Here is a 25555-nt window from a genome sequence, read left to right on the forward strand (position 1 = left end):
GACTGTCATGGGTCTGGCTGAGGCCCTACTTTCAAATGTGAATCCATATTGAATTCCAGAGTGCAGTGATTTCAGAATGGAGTCAATTTAGCCTGATGGGAGAGGAATGCTGGAACCCATAGGCAGTGAGCTTCACTCCAGACCAGCATCCAAACCCATTCACAGTGCAGACAACTGGTGGGATCTCTGAGTGACCACCCTCTCTAAATGAAGATTCTCAACCTGAAACGTCTGTCATCTATTTCCCTCCACAGATGCTGCCTGATCTGCTGAGTTCCACATATTCGAGTACCTGGGGTCCCTTGTACCTACACAACATCCTGCCTGAGTTATTAGTGAGTGGTAACACAGTGATTAGGTTGTTGGACAAACATTCTGAATTCTGAACAACTGTAACAGGCACACCAGGGCACTGGGGAAATTATAAAGTAATGAAGTTTTACAGCACATATTCCAGGTAGAGTCTGACCAACATTTTGTAAAGTTGCAACATAACATCTCATTTTTTATATTCTGTTCCCAAACTATGTAGGCAAACATGCCATTTGCCTTAAACACCGCTCTGATGCCACTTTCAGGAAATCCTAACGACCCTCTATTCAGTAATATTCCTTAGTGCCCTATCATTTACTATGTACTGTGTATCTTGATCTTATTTGACTTTGGAAAGTGTACTGGACTTGTGAAAATTCAGTTCTATCAACAATATTCCACCCAATTTTCCACCTGATCAATATCCAGCTGTAGTCATAGCCAAGCTACCTCACTATGCACAAAATCACCAACTTACATGTTATCTACAAACTTACCAATCATCCCTCCTACATTCACATCTAAGTTGAGAATTAACATCGTAAATAATTAAAAGTGTCAACACTGATTCCTACCCTAAACCACTAATCACAAACTTCCAGTCAGAAAAGTAATTTTTCACCACTACCCTCTGCCACTTCTCACCAAGTCAGCTTTAGATCCAATTAGTCAGCTTACCTTGAAACTAATGTACCTTAACCTCCTGGACAAGTCTCCCACATGGGACTTTGGCATAAGTTATACAATAATCCATTTAGACAACATCTATTATTCTGCCTTTATCCAGCATCTTAGTTACCTCCATGGAAAACAGGATCTCCCCTGCAAAACCATGCCAACTATCTTTGGTGGCTTCTGCCTTTAAGAACGTACTAGGGAGGCATGGTAGTGTTGTGGTTTGCACAATGCTTTACAGTACCAGCAACCTAGGTTCAATTCTCACCGTTGCCTGTAAGGAGTCTGTAAATTCTTCTGTGACTGTGTGAGTGTTCCTTCAGGTGATCCAGTTTCCTCCCACATTCCAAACATATTCTGGTTGGAAGGTTACTTGGTTATTATAAATTCCCGTAATTAGGCTAGGGTTAAAATGGGGGTTGCTGGACAGGACGGTTCAAAGGGTTAAAACGGGGGTTGCTGGACAGCACAGCTCAAAGGGTTAAAACAGGGGTTGTTGGACAGCACGGCTCAAGGGGTTAAAACGGGAGTTGTTGGACAGCATGGTTCAAGGGGCCGGAAGGACCTGTTCAATGCTGTATCTCAAAATAAAAATTAAAAAAAATAAATGTTTCTTTGTATTTTCTCCAGTAATTTCCCTACCACTGATCATAAGACCATAAGCCAACAGAAAAGAATTGGGCTATTCAGCCCATCAAGTCTGCTCTGCCATTTCAACATGGCTGATCTATTTCTTTCTCAACCCCATTCTCTTGCTTTCGCCCCCATAACGTTTCACACCCTGACTAATCAACAACCTATCAACCTGCTCCTTAAATACACCTGGCCTCCACAGCTGCTCTTGGCAACAGATTCTACAGGCTCACTACCCTGTGGCTGAAGAAATTCCTTCTCAGCTCTGTTCTAAATGGACGTCCCTCTTTTCTGAGGCTGCTCTCTCTGGTCCTAGACAACCCCACCATGGGAAGCATCCTCTCTTATGGCTCACCAGTCTAACTTGCCTAGCTTATCCCTGCTGCTCTACTTAAACAAGTGAACAACATTAGCTAACTTTCAGTCTTGTGGTACCTCACTTACACCTAATGAAGGTGGGGAGAAAGGACTCAGCTGGAATATGCTGCGTAAAGTCGATAGGCTTGATTACAAACCAATTGTTAGTTAGAAATATCTAATCACAGGGAACAAAGCCAACATAAATTAGATTTAATCACAGAAGTTCCCTTTAATTAAAGTTCATTTTGAGTTGTCTATCGAATTTAGTCAAGACATCGACACTGGTAAGGCTCGACATGATTGTCAGCCATTGTTACTGTACAAATGATTAACATGCTTACCTGAAATTTCTCTCTCTTCTGGTTTCCTGGATGCCATAATCCATTTGGAATATGCTGGTTAACTTCTACATTAACATAATGAGTTGAGCCAATGTGATAAGATTCATACAATGACACTGCCAGGTATAATTTCCTGGTATTTGTTACTGCTTTTGTCCTTTATTTATTCTTGTTCACCAGTCCTCCGGATACAAAGACTCACTTTCTATTAGCCTTTTGATTATTTCCTGCACCTGTCCATGACACTTCAATAATTTATGTACTTGAATTTGTTTCCTTGGACTTCTACATTTTCATCACTTGGAAGCAATCTGTTCCAACACAGAATTACACAAGTATCATTGCAAAGGGGCCATTTGGCCCACTGAGTCTGTGGGGGTTCCATGTTGAGTAATCCCAACAGTCGCATTCACATGCCATTTTCCAATAACCCTGCATGCAACATTCCTGCCAAATTCTTCTTACAGCTGCGCAGACCAACCATTGCTCTGAGCTGGAAATTCTAACATGGTCTGAAAACTCCATGGCACTTTAAATATGTTCTTTGTTATATGTATTTTGCGACATCAGGTGGTCTATTAGCTGTCGGCTTCCATACTGTTGTTTACTCTTACAACTTGTAACAGTGCTGTAACTTGAAACATTGACAATGTAAATATGGTGAAGCTCTAAATCAGGGTTCCCAACCATTCTTGTCATGGAGCCTTACCATTAAACCGAGGGGTCCGCGGACTCCAGGTTGGGAAGCCCTGTCCTAAAATGTTCCAAAGTGAAAGTTGTGGTATGTTTCTTATTCAGAAAATGTATGGATTATACTCATTAACATGATTAATTACAGGGTATTTCAAAATTGTATTAACACAGATTTTAAAATTTTATTAACATTATATAAAAGAGAATGCAAACGGCACAGAAACAAAGGCTATGTGTTCAGTTACTGCATAGCCGTGCACCCACACAACTTTGAGGAAACAGTGCCTGCATGTTACTTTCCCTTGTGCCTATCTAATTCCACTTAGAAAGTCCTGATCTACTTCTCTTTCCTGAAACTCAAAGGCAGCAAATTCTTGATCAAGACTACTCTCTCAGTAAAAGAATATTTCTTCTCATCTCTCCCGAACCCTTTGTCCAACTCTTTAAGTCTGTCCCCTCCAGCTTAACCAAGTCTTGAAGGATTGATTGATAAGGAAGGCATCCCTCTTCTTACTCCCATCTAAACATGTCATGACATTGTAAATCAAATTTCTTCCCAAACCTTTTCTCGCACTAGGAAAAACTTGCCTTCACGAATCTAATGTAACTGAAAATCTTTGTCCCTTGAACCATTCTGATAAGTCTTTTCTGCACCCACCCTGGGATCCACCCATTCTCCCAAGGCAGTGACCAGAAGTGGATGCAATGATCCTACTTTAGCCTAACTAATTGAAGTCTAAAGCAGATCACCCCACATTTGTCCACATTGAAGTCCACCTAACACAGTTTTGCCCAATTGTATAATCCAAAAGTACCTATTTGGGATTAATGTTGTCTCTTTATCTGCTTACTTTTGTGTTATCAGCATGTTTGACTGTAGACTGTCTTCCCATGATCTAAAGTATACAATCGGTCACACTCCTTCAATTCAACTACCTCCTTTTATCCCTATTCCCTTCCTCCTGCTGATCAAGCTATTTCCTCAACAGATCAATAATTGGTTCTGAATTACAAACTTCAGCTACCAGTCCTTTGTCAATGTTGAATATCTTGTGAGAATCAATATCAATGGTTGTGCAATATGCTCTAGCTATCGATCCATGCCCATCTATCAAGTAGATTTAGCAATGATCTCCAATGTCTTTTCAGAGCCAGTTTAGACAAGTAGATAAGCAGCTGAAGGCAGTCAGCAGGGCAGGCAGCATCTGTGGAGGCAAAGAGACAGCTAAAGTAATGGGTGGGGATTCTGCATCAGGACTTTTTCCCTTTGCCTCCACAGATGATGTCTGACCTGCTGAATTCTTTTAGCAGCTTGGTCTTTGCTCTAGATCCTACTATCTGCAGTTTCTTGTGTCGCCAGATTGGAGAAGGACTATTGTCCCAGTGGAGCCATTTTAGTGCGTTCTTAGCTAAAGCGCAACTCCTCAGCGAGGTTCTACACCAGGGGCACTCGTATTCCTTTGACCTAGGAGTGGCAGGACTTTGAATGTTGCTAACAGCTGCTCTGAAGGTCACACTGGGCAGAGCTAGGATCTGGGACAAAGCATTTGAATGCAGAGAACGTCATGGAGGAGGAAAAGTATAATAGTAAAGGACAGGACTACAGCCAGGAACAGACAGGGAAAGTTGTGCTAGAATATCAATTACCTCTGAGAAGTAAGAGCCTAGAATTTCCTAATGCTATGATTTTAGCACCAATAATATATCCCATCTAAAGCGCATCAATCCGGAAATACGGGTGAGAGTTGCTGCCTTTATCTTCACATGAGATTGGTGATCATTGAAATATGATGGCACAACAGCCTGTTTAATGCATAGAGTTAGTGAGATATACAGCAAGGAGACAGGCCATTCAGCCTCCTGAGTCTATACTGACCATTATTTGCCCATTTACACTAATGCTACTTTAATCCCTATTTTCTTTTATTCTCTGTATATTCCTTAAGACCATTAGATATAGGAGCAGAGTAAGGCTATTCAAATCTACTCCACCAATCATGCCTGATTTTATTTTCTCAACTCAATCCTCAGATTTTATCCCCATAACCCTTAACTCCCTTACCAATCATAAATCTATCAATCTCTGACTTAAATACACCCACTGACTTGTATTCTACAGCTCTCAGTGGCAACAAATCCCACAGATGCACCAGTCTCTGACTGAAGAAATTCCTCCTTACCTCAGTTTAAAGGGGAGAACCTTTATTCGGAAACTGTGTCTCATATTCCCATTAACTCCCTCAGATTCTGTCTCTCCCTACCACACTAGGGACAATTTACGGAGGCCAATTAACCTAACAGCATTTTTGGAATGTGGAGGAAACCAGAGAACCTGAGAGAAACCCACATGGATGCAGCAAGAATGTGCAAATCCCACATAGACACTACCCGAGGTCAGGATTGAACATGGGTGTCGTGAAGCAGCATGTCTCATGCAGTGTGGTCACTTTCATTATTTTTCTTCCAGTACATTTCTGTTAGATATAATGTAGGATGTTTGACACATCAGTATTGAATATTATACAACTTCCAGAATGTATACTGACATCGGTGACCATTTTTAACTCATCATTCGGTTTAAATCCTGTAACAAAGAGAAGATGATGCTTGCACAGCATTTAGATCAGTCCTTGGCATCCCAAGGGTTTCACACCCAATGAATTACTTTTGAAAGGGAGACCAATCACAAGATTGGAATGTCAACTTTAAACAGCATTTGAACCAATGACACTTCCCAATTTTTTTAACTAGAAGGATCAAGATGTAATACGACCAGTAACAGGCTATTCAGTCGAACAGGTCCAGACATTGCTTATGACTCACACTATCTTCATTTAACCTCAACAGTCTGTCTTCTTAACCGCTTCTTCCTTGATGTTCTTTCGCAACTCGCACTTAGTATGCCAACTGCTCTGCCTGTGAGTTGTGGACAGAGCTCAGCACATCATGGAAACTAACTTCTGCTCCATGGACTTTGACTATACTTCTCACTGCCTTGGTAAAGTAGACAGCATGATCAAAGATCCCACCCACCCCAGACATTCTCTTTCCTCTCCTCTCCTGTTGAGTAGAAGATCATAAGCCTGAAAGCACAGACCACCAGGCTCAAGGGCAGCTTAATATCTGCTCTTATAAGGCTATTGGGCAGTTGATTAATCCGACAAAATAGACTCTTGACATTATAATCTACCTCATGGCCTTTGCACCTTAATGTCTGCCTGTGCTGCCCTTTCTCTGCAAATTCATTCTGCATTCTGTCATTGGTTTCCCTTGTACTACTTCAATGTACTGATGTGCTGAAATGGGTGGCATGCAAAACATTTTTTACTGTACCTCAGGACATCAGACAACAGTAAAACAATTTGCCAATTACCACTTAATTACGGCAACAATTTGAATCCCATCACTGGCTGGATATTTAATAAATAAATCTGGAATAACAGTTTGCTTTCAGTGATGGTGACTATGGAAGTATCAGTTCAGCTTCACTACAGCCCTGCAGGGAGAGAAATCTACTGTCCTTACAAAGCATGGCCAGTGCAGGACTCCAAAACCAATTCAACCCTGAACCGTCCAGCATGCCACACAGTTTAGTGGCTGGTTGGATAGGAATGGACAATAAATGATATCCTTACAGTGACATCCAATTCCTGTGAAATATTGAAAAAAGAACGTCTACCATTTATTCTGATGATTTTCTTCTGGCAATAGGTTTCACATTAAATAGGCCATTTCATTAACTGTTGGCACATAAATGCTAGTACGATTTAAAAAGCAAAGACATTCCTAACCTTTTGCCAAAGCTTTCTTCATCCTCAGTGCTGTCTATCACTACAAAAGCCAACTGATGCAGAGATGCCCACTCCAGTAGGTTCAATTCCAAAGCTGCCTGCCTCGTTGCTCACTTGTACGTGTACAGTTGGCCATTCTGTCTTCTCTACTATAGCAAATACTTCAGTCATCCCAGAGAATTCAAAGAATCAAAACATGTATCCATATACAACTCTGAAATTTATATTTCTCCAGATAGTCACAAAACAAAGAAAGATCATGAAAGTCGTTCAGAGAGAAACATCAATGCCCACCCCCATCCCTGTACAAAAAAGGATGGCATCCCGATCCCCCAAAACCTCCCTCCACCTGCACAATATGGAGCAGGATCTCCAACTCCCTAAAAAAAACAACCCCTCCCCTGCACAAAGAAACTAACAGAACTTCAACTGTCAAACATCCTCCCCTTGACACCATATCCATTCAAATTCTCTCCTTCGCAACTCTACCTTTCTAATTACAGCTTCTCCCAGAAAGCTGACCCATTTGTTGATGTTCTCCAGCCTGAGTCATACAGCACAAACACCGGCCCTTTGGCCCAACTGGTCCACGCTGATAAAGATTCCCATCTAACCCATTTCCATTTGGTTGTATTTGGTCCAGATAAACATCCTATCCATGTACCAGATGCATTAGGGACATTTAAGAGACTCTTAGATAGGTACATGGTTAAATGAAAAATAGAGGGATATGTGTGAGCAAAGGGTTATATAGATCTTGGAGTAAGTTAAAGGGTTGGTAGAACAACATGGGCTGAACAGCCTACACTTTGCAGAACTGTTCTATGCTTTATGTTCTATGTTGTTAATGAACCTGCCTCAACCACTCACCAGTCTCTGGTGAAAAAGCTGCCTCTCAGATTTGTAATAATTCTCTAACCTCTCATCTTGAACATATACCCTCCTGTTCTTAATTCTGAAATCTGGAAAAAAAAAGTCTGTGTGCATTCATCCTTATCTATGCCCTGCATGACTTAATACACCTCTATAAAACCACCCCTTATTCTCCTATGCTACAACAAAAAGTCCCAACCTGCCTTCCGTAACTCAGTCCCTCAAGTCCCAGCAATATCCTTGTAATTCTCCTTTGCACTCTTTCCAGCTTAATGATATCTCTCTTCTAGCAGGGGTGACCAAAACTGAGCAGAGTGTTCCAAATGCACCCTCACCAACGCCTTGTACAACTGCAACATTACATCCTAAATTCTATAGTCAGTGCCCTGACTGGTAGCATGCCAAAAAGCTGCTTCACCACTCTGTCTACCAGTACCCAGTCCAAGGTTGAGAGAGAAGTGTCTGTGTCAAAAATCATCTTTGGTCACTCCCAGTTTGGCCTGGCAGTTTGGTATCACTCCCACCACTGACATCCCATTTCATTAAATGAAATATTGCATACAACAGGCAACTGACTTAGGTGAGTGGCCATTTACTGCAGCAACTTATGTTGCTGACAACCAGTCCTTTGTCAGCTCAAGAGTAACAGAGTGAAACATGGCCACCTCGAACAGCATTTTTACATATCCCAATCCATTAGCCTTCTAAGTATTTTGCAATGAAAGAGATACGACATTTTTTATCTGACAAGAACATAGAAGATAGAACACAACAGCACAGGAACAGGACCTTTGGCCCTCAAAAAGATTGTATCCCCTTCACCCTGGACGCACCCTCTTCTCATTGTTACCACGAGAAGGATGTATGGGAACCTAAAGACACAGTCTCAACTGTTTAGGACAGCTTCTTCGGCTCCAACATCAGATTTCTGAATGGATAATGAACCCATATATACCACCTCAATATTTCTTTCTTTTTATTTGCTCTCTTTTTGCACTATGTTGTATGGCTGTTGGATAGTTCAACGTGCTTAAAACGAACAGTTTTAAATAGCGTCACTTGCATGTGTTTGTGTTCAAAAAGCAATCATTTTTGTCAATGATATTTGGCAAGTTATAAGCAGTAAGACAATTCAGACCTACTTAGCTCATTGTATTTTCAAGCATTCAGTCTTTAAGATGCCAGAAATGGCCTGGAGTGAAAATGAAATGATTTCACTATTTCAACGAGTTAGAATCGAAGAAAAATTTGAAGGTATTGACAATCATCCTGAATGTTAAAATGAAAATGAAGATTTGAAGGATGCAATCGTCAAAAGCATTGTTTGAAGGCAGTTTATTACCTGCACTAGGCTGCAGATAATAGATGTATCTGCACACGGCTGCACTGATTTTGTTCATTTACAGTCAATCAAAAGAACACAGCAGCGTACACTGGATCAATTCTTTTGTCGATAACTGTTGGAACTAATACACAGTTTTATAGTACAATAGGAGTTTTGGCAGTGTTCTAATTTGTTCTGTATTTCATTTAAATACATAATTTGTTACTCAATTAAATGGTAGCTTGTCTCTTTATATCTTTTTAACTACTTCCATGAAATCAGCTAATTGAGGCAGCCTTGGAATTGGGCCAAAATGTACTGATCCCGATGTATCCCAATTAACCAGAATCCACTGTACATATTTCTTATTGCCATGTATAATTTTTTTATTATGTATTCTAATGTACTGCTGCTGCAAAACAAATGTCGCGACATGCCGGTGATATTATACCTGATTCTGATAAACACATTCCAGACCATCGGTCTCACCATGTTCACTTGCTTGCTGCTGTCGGCCCTTCCTATCAGACCCACATCTCCTGTCCCATATCTTTCCATCAACACTTTCACTTGCTGGCCTGTTTCTCTGGTTCCCACTCCCTGCCTCATTAGTTTAAACTCTCCCAAATGGCACTAGCAGATTTCCCCATAAGGATATTGGTTCCCCTCCAAATTAGGCACTAACCATCCTTCTTGTACAGGTCCCAACTGCCCTGGGAGAGAGGATAATAATTCATGTAACTGAATACTGTATCTACCCTTTACATCAGCCATTACCTGTACTCATGGACTTGATGTTTAGAACATAGAATATAGAATAGTACAACACCAAATTGGCCCTTTGTGCTGTGCCAACATTTTAACCTACTCCTCGATCAGTCTAACCTTTCCCTCTAACAGAGCTATAAATTGGTGGTGGCATCCGTTAGTCTCGCGAGATCATGGATCTGCGCCTGGAAAGTCTCTGTGCCGACGCGGTGAGGTGACGCTGGAGTGTCCTCTCCAGGGCGCAGGCCTGGGCAAGGTTGTATGGAAGACAGGCAGTTGGCCATGCTGCAATTCTCCACTCTCCACGACACCGATGTTGTCCAAGGGAAGGGCAAGGGCCGATACAGCTTGCACTAGTGTCATCGCAGGAGTTGCTAGAACAAGGTTGAAGGCAATGTCGGACTGCCTTAGGGTCTCCAGCTCCAGATTTGTCCTCAGGGTTTACTCCTAAAGCCTTTCCCATCAGTGGGTATGGCCACAAGGCAGCAGAGGTTTGAAATCAGACTTTTCCCTCTCTTAGATGGACTGCCTTCCCAGGCTGACGAGCTCCATCTACCCGAAGCACTGGTTTGAAGGTGCCAGGACCCGCCTTCGCCCCTTCCCCTGTCAGTAGAAACAGTTCCACTGGGCTTAGAGGCTAAGTCACACGAGAAGGCCAAGAGCTGGACTTCGTTGTCAGAGGCTATTTGAGGCGCATGCCGTGAGGAGCACTTTTAAGTAGTGGGAACTTGTCCCCACTACCACTCCTCGGCTTGACAACCTTGGATAATCCTCTGTTTACCTTTCATCCACGTGCCTATCAGCTTCTACCACCATCCCCAGCAGTGCATTCCAAGCACTTAGCCACTCTCTATTTCGAAATGATGGCATGCAAAACAAAGTTTTTCACTGTAGCTTAGTACATTTGACAAAAATAAAACAATTGTGATTCCAATAAAGAAGTGTATTTTTATAAACCATACATATCTGCAAATTAAACAAGTTTGACACTTGTGCAGGTTGAACAGGATAAAAAGGCAGCCCCTAAGTTATGTAAGGTTTCAGCTCTTGAAAACTCTCCATAAGCTGATTTCACTCTAAGTCAGAAACATCCATTGTCTGCAACTACCCATATCACATCACTTGGCATACACTTGCTCATTGAATATTTACCTAATAGTACCCATAATTAAGCTAATGGAATACATACTGCATCCAGACATTAATTAGTACAGTGAAACATGGCAAACGTCTATAGATGTGGAGTGAAGAGCATATTGACTGGCTGCACCTCAGCCTGGCATGGAAACACCAATCACCTTGAATGGAAAATCCTACAAAAAGTGCACACAGCCCAATTCATCACAGGTAAAGCCCTTCCCACCACTGAGCACATCTACATGGAGCGCTGTCACAGGAAAGCAGCATCCATCATCACGGACCCCACCACCTAGGCCATGCTCTCTTCTCACTGCTGCCATCAGAAAAAAGGTACAGGAGTCTCAGCCCCCACATCACCAGGTTCAGGAACATTTATTACTCCTCAACCGGCTTGCTCTTGAACCATTAGGGATAACTTGACTCAACTTCACTCACCCCATCACTGCACCTATACAACCTATAGACTCACCTTCAAGGATTCATCATCTCATGTTCTTGATATTTATTGCTTATTTATCTATTATTATTATTATTATTATTTGTGTGTTTTATTTTTGTATTTACACAGTTTGTTGTCTTTTGCACATTGGTTGTTTGTCTATCCTGTGGGGTGAAGTCTTTCATTGCTTCCATTATGTTTCTTGGATTTACTGAGAAAGAAAACAAATCTCAGGGTTGCATATGGTGACAAATATGTACTTTGATAATATATTTGCTTTGAACTTGGCACTTTGTGCTATTATAATTAATTTTATTTTTTCTCAGAATTAAGCTGGTAGAACCTGAAGCACGGTCATAGCAAAGCACACTCATATCTCAACAGCTAGGAACTTGCAGACTATTTTAGTGGTGTTTAGAGGAGTTTTGTGGCTTTCTGACTTACATGAATGTCACATGAATAATGCTCATGTGTAGTGACTTTGGGATGATATGAGTTATAGATATTATTAGTGGAACATTGTATACCCTGTTCATGTTCCATAGTCTTTCAATTTCTTCTTTTAATTCAGCACATTTATCGTGTTTTTCACGTATTGATTTCTGTGTGTTATGTGTGTTTGCAATGGTTTTATCTATTAAGAAAGTTGTTCTTGCTTGTTTATCCTGCAATATTCTATCCAGATGATTATTATGGATGGTCCAATTTGTAATAATGGATCAGTTGTAATATAATTTGTAGGGCTCTGACTCTAAAACTGGATCAGGATTGTATTTATAGAAAGGAATGGTGTCTTTTATGAGTTTGTATTTTAAAGCAAGGTTTTGGTGAATGATGTTTGCCACTTGATTGTGCCTGTGTAAGTAATCAGATTGAGTTAAACTGCTGCAGGATCCCATAATGTGTTGGATTGTTTCTTGTTTCTCATGGCATTTCTGCATTTATCATCTTGAATTTGTTGGTCTTTTGTTGTGTATTTTCCATATTTTTTGTGTTAACCACCTGCTCTTGCATTGCTACAAGGAACGGTTCAGTTTCTGTGAAGAGGTCTCCAACTCTGAGCCAGGTAGCTTGATGTTTCCTTGTTCACATCTAGTCTGCTCAGATCATGGGGATGTCTTCCATGGAGGGTCATGCTCTTCCATTTGTTATCTTTTTCTTCTGTAGCGATAATCTCTTCATTTTTCTCGGTTGTGCTTTCATTTAAGTTTTGTAGTGTATACTTCTTATCAGAATTGTATATGCTGGCATGGAGTGCTGAATCCTGTTTTCATTGGTGCAAGTATGTCCTTAGAAGTTTTCTCTGACTGTGGTGTAAATTTTTAATGCCTGTTATTTCTCTTCATCCTCTGTCCCAGGTAGTATTAATCTAAGTGTGCTCAAGTGTGCATAGTGTTTTCTAAAATTTGACATTTCCATTCTTATTGTTGTAAATTTTCCAGATCTGTTTTGGGCCAAGATATTATGCCAAAAGAATATATTAATATTGGTATAGCGAGAGGGTTTATTGTTTTTGTTATATTTTTACTATTGAGGTCTGTTTGGCAGATTTTCTTAAACCTTGAAGTAAATTCTGTCATAAGTTTTCCCTTTATTGCACTATGATCTATTTTCTTTGCTTGTTAATTTCCCACGTACTTACATGTTTCATGTTCATCCTTTAATTGTATTGTATCCTGCTGCTCTGGTTTATATTCTACTAGCTCTATTGCACTTTTCTTTATGTTTAATGTTCTGCACTTACCCAGTCCAAAGTTTCAAAAAATAGTTCCATACCAGGCCATGATGCAATCAGTCAATATACTCTCTAGCACACATTTATAGAAGTTTGTAATGTTTCACTGTCCTAATTAATAATTAGGATGCAGTATATATTCCTCTTCATTTCCTGCAACTGCACAATTAGTTTGATTGTGAACACTATTATTACATGAACATTGATTTCTTCAACTACCTGTAATTTTTTTTACTGTAAGGTTAGTAAAAGGGACTTCACTCACCTAGCATTACCTATCGTCTTCTAGATAGTCCCCTTTTCCCTCCCTCCCCCCCCCCCACCTTTTTACTCCGGTATCTTCCCCCTTCCTTTCCAGTCCTGAAGAAGGGTCTCAGCCCAAAAAGTCAACTGTCTTATTTCCCTCCATAGATGCTGCCTGAACTGCTAAGCTGCTCCCAGCATTTTGTGTGCATTGCTCTTCATTTCCAGCAGCTGCACAATCTCTTGTGGTTATCAGGAAGTAGGCCAGCAGTAGGCTAATTCAGACCCTCAAGCCTGCCCGACCATTCAATACAATCATTGCTGATCTGTCCCAGGCCTCAATTCCTCCTCTGTCAGAGATTCACTATCCACTGCCAGAGGAGTTCCTACACACTTTTATTTTAAATGGCATGAATAGGAAAGGTTTAGAGGGACACAGACCAAACATAGGTAAATGAAACTAATTCAAATGGGCATCTTGGTCGGCATGAATGAATGGCCCAAACGGCCTGTTTCTGTGCTGTTTTACCCTATGACTCTGTGTCCACCTCTTTCATCTTGTTAGTTTGCCTGCTCAGTCAAAAGGTCATTCACCAGTACAAACATCACAAAATCTACCACAACGTCCCTGTAGAATCTTATGTGCCTGAACAAAGTCACCCACCAGTCATTCTCCTTAACTGCAAAGAAATGACATCGGATTTGGGGAGCAGAGGCTGGGGTTATCCTCCTGAGTGAAAGAAAGCTGAAGGAAAAATTCAAGAGAAGTGTTCAAACCTTCAAGGGTGCCAGTGGAGGAAATGAGAAGAATCTGACTGCAGCAGCTGGAGGTTGGAAACCAGAAGAGAGCTTAAAATAAAGTTGGATTGGTTTCTCCAGAGTGTCAGAGGCTGAGGCCTGACAGAAGTGTACTAGATTATAAAAGGCAAAGATAGGATAGATAATCAGAGTATCTTTCCCTAGGTGGAAATGCCAAAGACTGAAGGGCACAGCTTTAATGTGAGAGGGAGGATTAAAGGAGATTTGCAAAGCAAGTTTTTACACAGAGAGTAGAACACATTTCCAGGGTAAGTGGTAGAAGTAGATAGAACAGCAAAATTTTAGAGACACTTACACAGGCACACAAATAGGTGGAAAATGGAGAGATACATGCATTGCAGAGGCAGAATGGATTAGTTGAACTTGGCATGGTTAGCACAGACAAAGTGGGCCAAAGGATCTGTTGCAGTACAATGCTCTATGTAAGACAGGGAGTTAAGGTGACTGGTTAAAGGATCATAGAACACTGGAATTCTTATAGCACAAAGGAGACCCTTTGACCTATCGGATCTGTGCTTTTCCTTCCATACAACAGACCCAGCCTGTTCAATTATCTTTGGAAGATGCTGATTGCAGAAATTCAGCATGTTCTCCATTGACTGTCACAGGCTTTTACAGAAGTACCATAGAAAGCATCCTACCAGGACACATCAGCCTTGGCATGGGAACTGCTCTGCAAGAGACCACAAGGAACTACAGCGAGCAGCACAGCAAATCACAAAAAGCAGCCTTCCCTCCATTGATTCTGTCTACACTTCTTGCTGCCTCAGTAAAAGGCCAGCATAATCAAAGACTCTATCCACCCTGGAGATTCTATCTTCTTCACCCTTATATCAAGCAGAATATACAAAAACCTGAAAGCACACACCACCAGCCTCAAGGACAGCTTCTGTCCCTTATTATAACAGTATTGAATGGTGCACTTGTACAATAAGATGGGCCCTTGATCTCACAATCTACCTTATCACAGCGTTGTATCTTTTTATCTGCCTGCACTGCACTTTCTCTGAACTGCAACACTTCATCCTGCATTCTGTTATTGTTTTCCAGATGCACAGATGTGATGAAATGTTCTGTATAGATGGCATACAAAACAAAATTCATTTCTGTTCACATGGCATAAGTAGGAAAAGGGAGAGGTGCTGAAGAGAGAATATAGGTGCTCATGCTACGTGCCAGTGAGGGTAAGATTAGGATGATTTGGCAGATGAATGTGTGGCAGAAGAATGGATGCAGGGGACAGGGTTTCAGATTTCTGGATCATTGTGATCTCTTCTGAGAGAAAAGGACAGGTTACCCCTGAACCTGAGAGGGACCAATATCCTTGCAGGCAAGTTTGCTAGAGCTGTTGGGGAGGGTTAAACTAACTCATCTAGAGGATGGGTAGTGGAGTGATAGGGCCATAGATGGGGCAGTTGATATACAAGTAGATGCAGTGTTTAGGAAGATCAGGCAGACGGAAAGAAAGAAAGGCAAAATTGCAGTCAGTGGAATGTTAAAGTGCAACGGGGGGCAGAAGCAAAAGAGGTTGGTGAATACAGAACTGAGAGTATTATATGTGAAGCCACAGAGTATATGGAATAAGGTAGATGATCTTGCAGCACAGGTAGAGATTAGTAGGTATGATGATCTGGAAGTGGCTGAGCTTTAGCTGAAAGAAGATCATAGTTGTGAGCTTAACATTCAAGGATACACGTTGTATTGAAAGGACAGGATGTTGGGCAGGGGGGAGTGGCTCTGTTGATAAAAAAAAAGAAATCAAATCTTTAGAAAGAGGTAGGTAGAGTTAAAAAACTGCAAAGGTAAGAAAAAAATTCTGTGATGAGAATTATGTAGAGGCTTCTGAACAGTAGCCAGGATTTGGGCAACAAATTACAATCGGACATAGAAGAGGCATGTAAAAAGGGCAATATTGTGATAATCATGGGAGATTTCAATATGCTGGTAGATTGGTGCTGAATCCCAAGAGGAGCTTTGTAGATTACCAACGAGATGTTTTTTGGAACAGCTTGTTGTTGACCCTACAAAGGGATAGGCAAATCTGGACTAGATGTTATGTATGACAAAGATATGATTAGAAAGTTTAAGGTAAAGGAACCTTTAGGAGCCAGTGATCAGAATATGATAGAATTCACCCTACAGTTTGAGAAGAAGAAGCTAAAATCAGATGTATCAGTATTACAGATAAGTAAAAGGAATTAGAGATGAGAGAGGAGCTGGTCAAAGTTGATTGGAAAGAGACACAAACAGGGATGATTGTAGTACAGCAGTGGCTGGTGTTTCTAGGGGAAATTCAGAAGGTGCAGGAAAAATCCATTCCAAAGATGAAGAGGTATTCTGAAGGGAGAATGAGACCACTGTGTTGACAAGAGAAGTCAAGGACAGCATCAAAGCAAAAGAGAGGGTATATAATATAGCAAAAAATTGTGAGAACATAGAGAATAGCAAAGCTTTTAAAAACAAACAGAAGTCAACTAAAAAAGCCATTGAGAGAGAAAAGATGAAATTTGAAGGTCAGCTAACCAATAACATAAAAGAGGATGAAAAAAGATTTTTCAGATATATAGGAGAAAAAGTGATGTGAATGGATTTCAAACCACTGGAAAAAAACTTTGGAGAGGTTGTAATGCTGGACAAAGTAAAGGTGGAGGAACTTAAGAAGTATTTTGTGTCAGTATTCACGGAGGATGACACTAGCAGAATGCTAGAGATGCGAGAGTCTCAGGGAGCAGAAGTGAGTATAGTACAAAGGAGAAGGTGCTTTGGGAAACTGAAAAGTTTGAAGCTAAATAAGTCACCTGGACCAGATGAAAGAGGTAGCTGAAGAGATTGTGGAGACATTAGTAATGATCTTTCAAGAATCAATAGCTTCTGGAATAGTTCCATAAGATATAGGAGCAGAATTAGGCCACTCCAAAGTTCCTGAGGACTGGAAAATTGCAAATGTCATTACACTCTTTAAGAAGGGAGGGAGGCAGAGAAAATGAAATATGGCCAGTTAGCCTGACTTCAGTGGTTTGAAAATTGTTGCAGTCTATTATTAAGGATAAGGTGTTGGGGTACTTGGAAGCACATGATAAAACAGTCCAAAGTCAGCACAGTTTTCCAAACAGGAAATCTGGCTTTACTAATCTGTTGGAATTCATTGAGTAATTAACAAGCAGAATAGGCAAAAGAGAGTCAGTGGATGATGTTTATTTGGATTTTCAGAGGGCTTTTGACAAGGTGCTGCACATGAGGCTGCTTAACAAAATAAAAGCCCATGGTATTACTAGAATGGATAGATTGGCTGACTGGCAGGAGGCAAAGACTAGTAAAAAAGGGGGCCTTTTCTGGTTAGCTGTGGGTGACTAGTGGTGTGTTGCAGGGGTTGGTGTTGAGAATGCTTCTTTTCGCCTTTTATAACAATGATTTGGATGAAGGAGTCAATGATTTTGAGGCCAAGTTTAAGGACAATATGACGATAGGTGGAAGGGCAGAGAGTGTTGAGGAAGCAGGGTGTCAGCAAAAGTACTTAGACAGATTGGGGGAATGAGAAAAGAAGTGACAGATGGAATATAATATCAGGAAGTGTGTGGTCATGTACGTTGGCAAAAGGGATCGAGGTGGGGACTATTTCATAAATGGGGAGAAAGTTTAATAATCAGAGGTGCAGAGTGACTTAGGAGTTCTCGTGCAGGATTTCATGACTGTTAGTTTGCTGGTTGAGTTGTTGGTAAGGAAGGCAAATGCAATAATAGCATTCATTTCAAGAGGGCTAGAATACAAAAACAAGGATGTAATGCTGAGGTTTTATATGGCATTGGTCAGACTGCACTTGGAGAATTGTGAGCAGTTTTGGGCCCCTTATCTAAGAAAGGATGTGCTGGCATTGAGTTCAGAGGAGGTTTACAAGAATGATCCCAGGAATGATAGGGTTAATCTATGAGGAGATTTGATGGCTCTGGGCCTGGACCCATTGTAGTTTAGAAATATGTGGGCTGGATTTCATTGAAACCTATCAAATGTTGAAAGGTCTGAATGGAGTGGATGTAGAGAGGATGTTTCCTATAGTGGGGGAGTCTAGGTCCTAAGGGCACAGCCTCAGAATAGAGGGGCATCAATTTATAACAGCGATAAGGAAAAATTTCTCCAGCCAACAGGTGGTGAATCTATGGAATTCTTTGCAACATGCAGTAATGGAGGCCAAGTCATTGCGTATATTTAACGAGGAAGTTGATAGGTTCTTAATTAATCAGGGCATCGAAGGTTATGGGGAGAAGGCAAAAGAATGGGGTTGAAAGGGATAATAAATCAGCCATGATGGAATGGTGGGGCAGGCTCAATGTGCCAAATGGCCCAATTCTGCTCCTAGTTCTTATAATAAACAAATTTACTTATTTCCATCATCCTTGCAGGGCAGTGAGTTCCACATCATACTGAACCTCAAAAAAGCTTTTCCTCACTGGTCCTTTTTATTTATTTTCAAAAATGTTAAATCTGCTTATGTCAGTGCCTGAACCATCAGCTTGCCCTCTCTAATCACAGCTCTTTGCAATTCTTATTGCCACAGAGATCCCAGTATTCAATGGGGAAATAATGAAACACCGTAAACAACGAGATGTGATAACCTAGAATTCACAGCCTGAATGGTGGTGGACCCAGCTCAACAATAGGCTTCAAAAGCTAGCTGGTTAAACACATGCAGGAGGAAGTACCTGCAGCACTTTGGAGAAGAAGCAAGGAAATGAAGCTAGTTGGGTGGATCTTTCAAAAGAGGCAGCAGAAACTCAGTGGGCTGAAAGGCCCCTTTGTGTGTTGTATCATCTTCCTGTGAAGTCAGCAGTGAAGAGTCAAAAGCAACACACACAAAATGCTGGCAGAACTCAACAAGATAAGCAGCATCTATGGAGAGGAATAAGCAGTTCACATTTCAGGCTAAGACCCTTCATCAAGAAACTGTTGATGATTCATGTACCTTGATGAAGAGCCTCAGCCCAAAATGTTGACTGTTTATAGATGTTGCCTGACATGTTGTGTTTCTCCAGCATTTTGTGTGTGTTGCTCAAATGTCCAGCAGCTGCAGAATCTCTGGTGTGTAAGGGTCGAGGACAAGCTGTGTTACTGGAAGGATACCTCAAATAATTCAACTAGGTAACTCGTAAATTGAAACAATTCCTACTGAGGTTCAAATGTAATTTTCAAAAGGAAATTGGGTAAATGTGATCCAACTGTGAGGAAGGAAAATGGGGAGTGAAGCTAATTGGACAAATCATACATACAGCCAGCACAAGCATGATAGACCAAGTGGCCTCCCTCTGTGCTGGAATGAACTGAAGCAAAATGTATCTCTGCCCCAAGACATTGCATCAAATGAGAAGGTGACAGGATCTGAAATGTTTCACCTACCAGGGCACTGTGTCAGAAATTCCTCTCCAATTAGCTTAGAGGAACTCATTTATTTCAGAAGTGATACTTCTTTTGAAAAACAGTAACTGAAATCTTAAACAAGTTCATGAGTGATTTTTAGACCCATATCCCCTAAGCATCCATTCAAAGCCAAATGTTCCAATTAGGAGATCGATTGAGAACACATTTAGAAGGTGAAGAGCAGTTGACCTTGTTTACCTTCCCCACATATAATGGGTCTGTGCCTGTGTACTCCTCCAGCACAAAGAACTGATTCCATACCCAGCCCCTCTTCACCCGCCTGTGAGCCTCCTGCACCTTTGTCAGGTGGGGTCTGGGCAACGAAGGCGACGGATCTGATTGACTTGTCATACCAAGTCCCAGGAAGAGTGACACAATCGCGAGGACATAGCAGTACTGTCTGTCTCTTAGCTTCATTCTTTCACTTCAGTGGGGAGGTGGGGTTGCTTCGTCGGGAACACAAGCCACAGTTCCAATTGTTTCGGTAGTAATAGCCTCGGGCAGTGTTGTCAGTCTGCAGTCCAGAGATAATAAATAGTTGCTGGCTGTGCCAGGGAAGCTTGTTCTTGCAGAATAAACTTCACTGAAGAAGTAGTGTAATGGACACCTGGTACAGATAAAGACAAGAGCACCTGTCAGTTAACTTACTTTACCATCCAGGGTCACTTTGTGCAACATCTTGAGAGGCAAGATCCAAATAAGTAAGACAAAACAATAAGACTAACTTTTCAGTCAAAGCCAAGACTCAAGATACAACAATATTGCCTTAGAGACACTGAAATAGACACACATTATGTAATGAGGTTGCTAGACTGAATAAAAAACAATTGGTTTTGCCCTGCTGGATACCAAGCTTATCTTTGTTCTCTATTAAATCATCAGATTGTTCCAAAATAATTTTCAATAGAAAATTAGACTAATTCTGATCTACTTATGCTTTGCTTTCAAATAAATTGAGTCCAATTACAAATGGGATTTGCTTGAATTAGAGTCAATGATTTCAGATTTAGATCATTTTTAGCTGGGTCCAACCTTTTAAAGTTTTATATATCTTCTTCCTTATTATTATTTACACTATACATTTTTTATGTCCATATTACCCAAATGTTGACTCAGTGCACTACAGAATTGTAACTTTTTCTTTATATAACCATATAACAATTACAGCACGGAAACAGGCCATCTCGGCCCTTCTAGTCCGTGCCAAACACTTAATCTCACCTAATCCCACCGACCTGCGCTCAGCCCATAACCTTCCATTCCTTTCCTGTCCATATATCTATCCAATTTAACTTGAAATGACAACATCAAACCTGCCTCAACCACTTCTGCTGGAAGCTCATTCCACACAGCTACCACTCCCTGAGTAAAGAAGTTCCCCCTCATATTACCCCTAAACTTTTGTCCTTTAACTCTCAACTCATGTCCTCTTGTTTGAATCTCCCCCACTTTCAATGGAAAAAGCCTATCCACGTCAACTCTATCTATCCCCCTTATAATTTTAAATACCTCTACCAAGTCCCCTCTCAACCTTCTACACTCCAAAGGTTAAAGACCCAACTTGTTCAACCTTTCTCTGTTTGTGATGAAACCCAGGTAACATTCCAGTAAGTCTTCTCTGTACTCTCTCTATTTTGTTGACATCTATTTTGAGATTGAGTTAGTATAAAGAATCAGAACCTTGGATTGTCAGGAGAGAGAAACATTCTTCATACGAAAATCAGAAGATATGCCACCATCGAGAAAACCTTCTGAACACACTCAACATTTTAGGGACAGTTTAATAACCTCTGCCACAGATTACTGAATAGTCTGTAACCCCATGAACACTACCTCACTTCACCTCACTGTTCCTCTTTGGCTCTCTTTATTTTTAATTGTAACTTAGATTCCCCAGTTCGAATCCAAGTCGGGCCACCCCCCAAGCACACTTTCCATCTGTGCCGGGTTGAGCGTTGAGCTAGCCACTTGGCCTCGTAAAAAAAAAAGTGTCGAGTCAGGAACGTTCATATCGTGACCCGGTTAATCCGAAAGGAGACCAATCCTGACACTAGGCGCCAGACAAGAATAGCTGAGTGACTGGTGTGACACGAAAAAAAAGGCGTAACTTATAATAATTTTTTTAATGCTCGCACCGTACTGCTGCCACAAAACAACAAATTTCACAACGTATGTCAGTGATAATAAAACTTAGTTACTAGAGATCTAAGTTTAAAGTTGAAACTAAATTTATTATCAAAATACGTATATGTTACCATATACTACCTTGAAATTCATTTTCTTGCCAGCATTTAAGGCAAAATGAAAAAATCCTTTCTTGAAATAAAATCAGAAAATGCTGGAAACACACAGCAGGTCAGACAGCATCTGCTGAAAGAGAAAGAGATTAACAATTCAGGTTGGAGTTCTTCACCAGACATTAACTGCATTTCATAAACACAAGAGATTCTGCAGTTGATGGAAATCCAGAGTAGCACACACAAAATGCGGGAGGAATTCAGTAGGTCAGGCAGCATCTATAGAGAGGAATAAAGACCTGATGAAGGGTCTCAGCCCAAAGCATCGACTCTTTATTCCTCTCCATAGATGCTGCCTAACCTGCTGAGTTTCTTTAGCATTTTGTGCGCATTAACTCCATTCCTCTTTTCATTGCTGTTGTCTGACGAGCAGACCCATTTTAATATTCTTGGATTCTCTTCTTTGTATGGATCTGCATCGACTGGTATTCTGAACACTTGTGTATCTGTGTTATACTTATCATATCACTGGTGGGACGTGGACATTCAAGGCAGTTAAGGTATGTCCTTAAAATCTTACAAGTTGTAACATACCAGAGGAGGATCCAAGCTATGCGTGGATAAAACATGATTGCCAAGGAAGTGACAGAAACCACAGTATCTTAATAATGAGTTAAGTCTTTATCATCTTCAGAAAGAATTCTCCTAATTGCACTTTCACTCAAACTAAAAGAAAATTACACCAGTCCCTGGGAAGTCAGCTATGTGCACTGCATTAGTATGATGCAATTGGTTTAGATTTCAGTGATGCAGTTTGGCTCACAATGTCAATCAGTTGATTAATTAGATTGGAAACACTGATTTGAGGAAGGAAAGTCAATGGAGTTCAGAAGGATGAGGAGGGAATCTCATTGAAACCTACCGGACACTAAATAACCTGGATCAGGTGGACATGCAGAGAAAGTTTCCATTAGTAGGAGAGATTAGGATCCCAGGGCACAGCCTTAGAATAAATGGCTTTCTCTTTAAAACGGTAATGAGAAGAACTTCCTTCAGTACGAAAGTGGTGCGTCTGTGGGGATAAGGTACTGCAGGTATTTAACGCAGAGACTGATAACCTTTTCATTGCTAAGGGGGTCAATGGTTATAAGGGTTAAGAAAAAAAACAGACGTGATTGAATGGTGGAGCAGATTTGATGGGCCAAACTGTCTAATTCTGCTGAGTTACCTTATTGGTTATGAAAATTAGACATGTGGCATGGGGAGGAAACGGCCAAGGGCATCAGACAATGAGTGACCTGTCAGTCAGTACATTTCCCAGGGATGATAAATTCAGGGATCCTGTGATTTGTGTGACCTAATGAGAGTGAGCACGTTGTTGCACTGCAGCCTGACAAATCCCTTGGTCTTAATGAACTTCATAGGGAATATGTCACAGGGAAATATTAGAAACTCTTATTAAAAAGAGCCATCAGATTTCTGAATAGACAATCGACTCATGAAGACCCCCTCAGTATTTTTCACAAACAAGAGAAAATCTGCAGATGCTGGAAATCCAAGCAACACACACAAAATGCTGGAGAAACTCAGCAGCCAGGCAGCATCTATGGAAAAGAGTAAACAGTCAACATTTTGGCCCGAAAGGTCAGTTGGATTCTTTTCCATAGATGCTGCCTGGCCTGCTAGGTCCCTCCTGCATTTTGTGCGTGTTGGTCAATATTCTTCCCTGTCTTTTTACACTGCGTGTGTGTGTGTGTGTGTGTGTGTATTTTTACTTTATAGTTTTTATTACTATGCATTGCAATGTACTGCTGCAGTAAAACAACAAATTTCATGACATATACCAGTGATGTTAAAGCTGATTTGATTCTGATTGAAGGCACCATAGCAGGGACCCTCAGAAAGATTCTAAGTTTCAGGAATCAGGAAAGAACCAACATTATTTTCTGAAAGGAAAATCACATCTGACCATTTAATACGACTTTGAAGAATGAACTGTTTTGGATGAAGAGGAATTGCTAGAAGTCCATGAGGGATTTGACAAGGTGTCACATCAAAGGTTATTGTAGGAAATAAAAGCACATGATTCCTGTAATCACTCATAGATTGACTGACACACGTGCATATATGTCAGCATCAGTTCCAGATAGCTTCATTAATCCTCTGAGCACAGTAGGAGGCTATTTGGTCCATTGTGCCTATGGAAACCCTTTCAAGGAACAACAGGATAATTCCTGTTCCCCTTTCACTACAGTTTGCTTTTACTCTTTATCGATACTTAATCAATTTCCTTTTAAAATTTATGACTGATCCTGTTTCTACACTTTCCAGCAATACAGTCCAGATCACAATTCTTCAGCCTAAAGCAAGTTCTCCTTATTCTGCAGGTGATCCTTTTGCTAATTATTTTAAATCCGAAGAGGATTCAGATAAATGTGAGAAATGATTTGCAATGGCAAAAAGCATTTGGTGAATGGAGGACATTCAACAAATGCTTTTTGTCATTGCAAATCATTTCTCACATTTATCAAAATTATTTGTGATTTTTAACACATCTATCAAACCTCCTGTAGCTCTTTCTGCTCTGAAGAGACATGCTCCCTCATTTGTCGTGGTGCATGATAATAAGAGGAATAGATAGAGTGGACAGCCAGCAACTCTTCCCCAGGGCACTACTGCTCAATACCAGAGGACATGGCTTTAAGGTAAGGGGTGGGAAGTTCAAGGGGGATATTAGAGGAAGGTTTTTTACTCAGAGAGTGGTTGGTGCCTGGAATGCACTGCCTGAGTCAGTGGTGGAGGCAGATACACTAGTGAAGTTTAAGAGACTACCAGACAGGTATATGGAGGAATCTAAGGTGGGGGCTTATATGGGAGGCAGGGTTTGAGGGTCAGAACAACATTGTGTGCTGAAGGGCCTGGGCTGTGCTGTACTATTCTATGTTCTATGATAAAGAATGTCAGTGATGGACAGGGCACACCCATGCAAAAGAGGCCCAATCAGCCCTTCATTTTTCTACCAGTTTTTTAAAAGATCCATCCAATTAGTCCCATTCCTTTGCAACTTTCACATATCTTTCTGATATGTCTCCCCCCTTCAGGCATCAGGCAGCTTCAATTCCACTGTTATCAGATTCTTGAATGGAAGGACCTCTTGTAAAATTAAAATAAGATGGACACTTTACCTCACTATCTACCCTGTTATGACCTTGTTTGCCTGCACTGATCTTTTTCAATAGCTTTTACACTTTATTCTGCATTATTACTGTTTTACCTTATTCTAGCTCAATGTACTTTGTAATGATTTGATCCGTTTGAACAGTAGGTAAAAACAAGCTGTATGTGTACATGTGTACATGTGAGTATAATAAACCAATACCAATTTTATACGTTATTCTCTGTTCAAGTCTGGCCAATTAATTAAACTATTAACATGTCTCTGAACATTAGTACATTCAAGGAACTTTGGAATTTCATTCTTCTCAGTTATGCATCAGGAATGTTTCCCAAATTCCCAGGTATTCTCTGAAACAGAAATAAAGAACTGAACATTCATAGTGATGTTGAAAACTGTAAGCACAACTCAGTTCATTGAAAGTATCTTTCTATTATTGTAAAGTATGCATCTATTTATTTTAGAGCAATGACCCCACCCCTCTTAGCACTACCTACTGATCTGTTGTCTGCTCAAGCACTGTTGTCTACACATGCACATTGCTCACTCTCCCTCTCTCTCTCTCTCTCTACAATGTGAATACACCTG

General features: G+C 40.8%; 1 protein-coding gene across 2 annotated transcripts in view; it reads right to left on the bottom strand.

Moving 5' to 3' along the window:
- cdh7a (cadherin 7a) overlaps positions 1 to 25555 on the bottom strand; it is a 227043-nt gene that overhangs the window by 154156 nt on the left and 47332 nt on the right. For both annotated transcript variants that reach the window (XM_072258284.1, XM_072258275.1), the window contains exon 2: positions 19754 to 20162. In XM_072258284.1, the coding sequence (XP_072114385.1) occupies positions 19754 to 19972 (219 nt within the window). In that variant the 5' untranslated portion in view covers positions 19973 to 20162. The remainder of the gene's footprint in view (positions 1 to 19753; positions 20163 to 25555) is intronic.

This window comes from Mobula birostris, chromosome 1, assembly GCF_030028105.1.
Source record: "Mobula birostris isolate sMobBir1 chromosome 1, sMobBir1.hap1, whole genome shotgun sequence".
NCBI classification, from domain to species: domain Eukaryota; kingdom Metazoa; phylum Chordata; class Chondrichthyes; order Myliobatiformes; family Myliobatidae; genus Mobula; species Mobula birostris.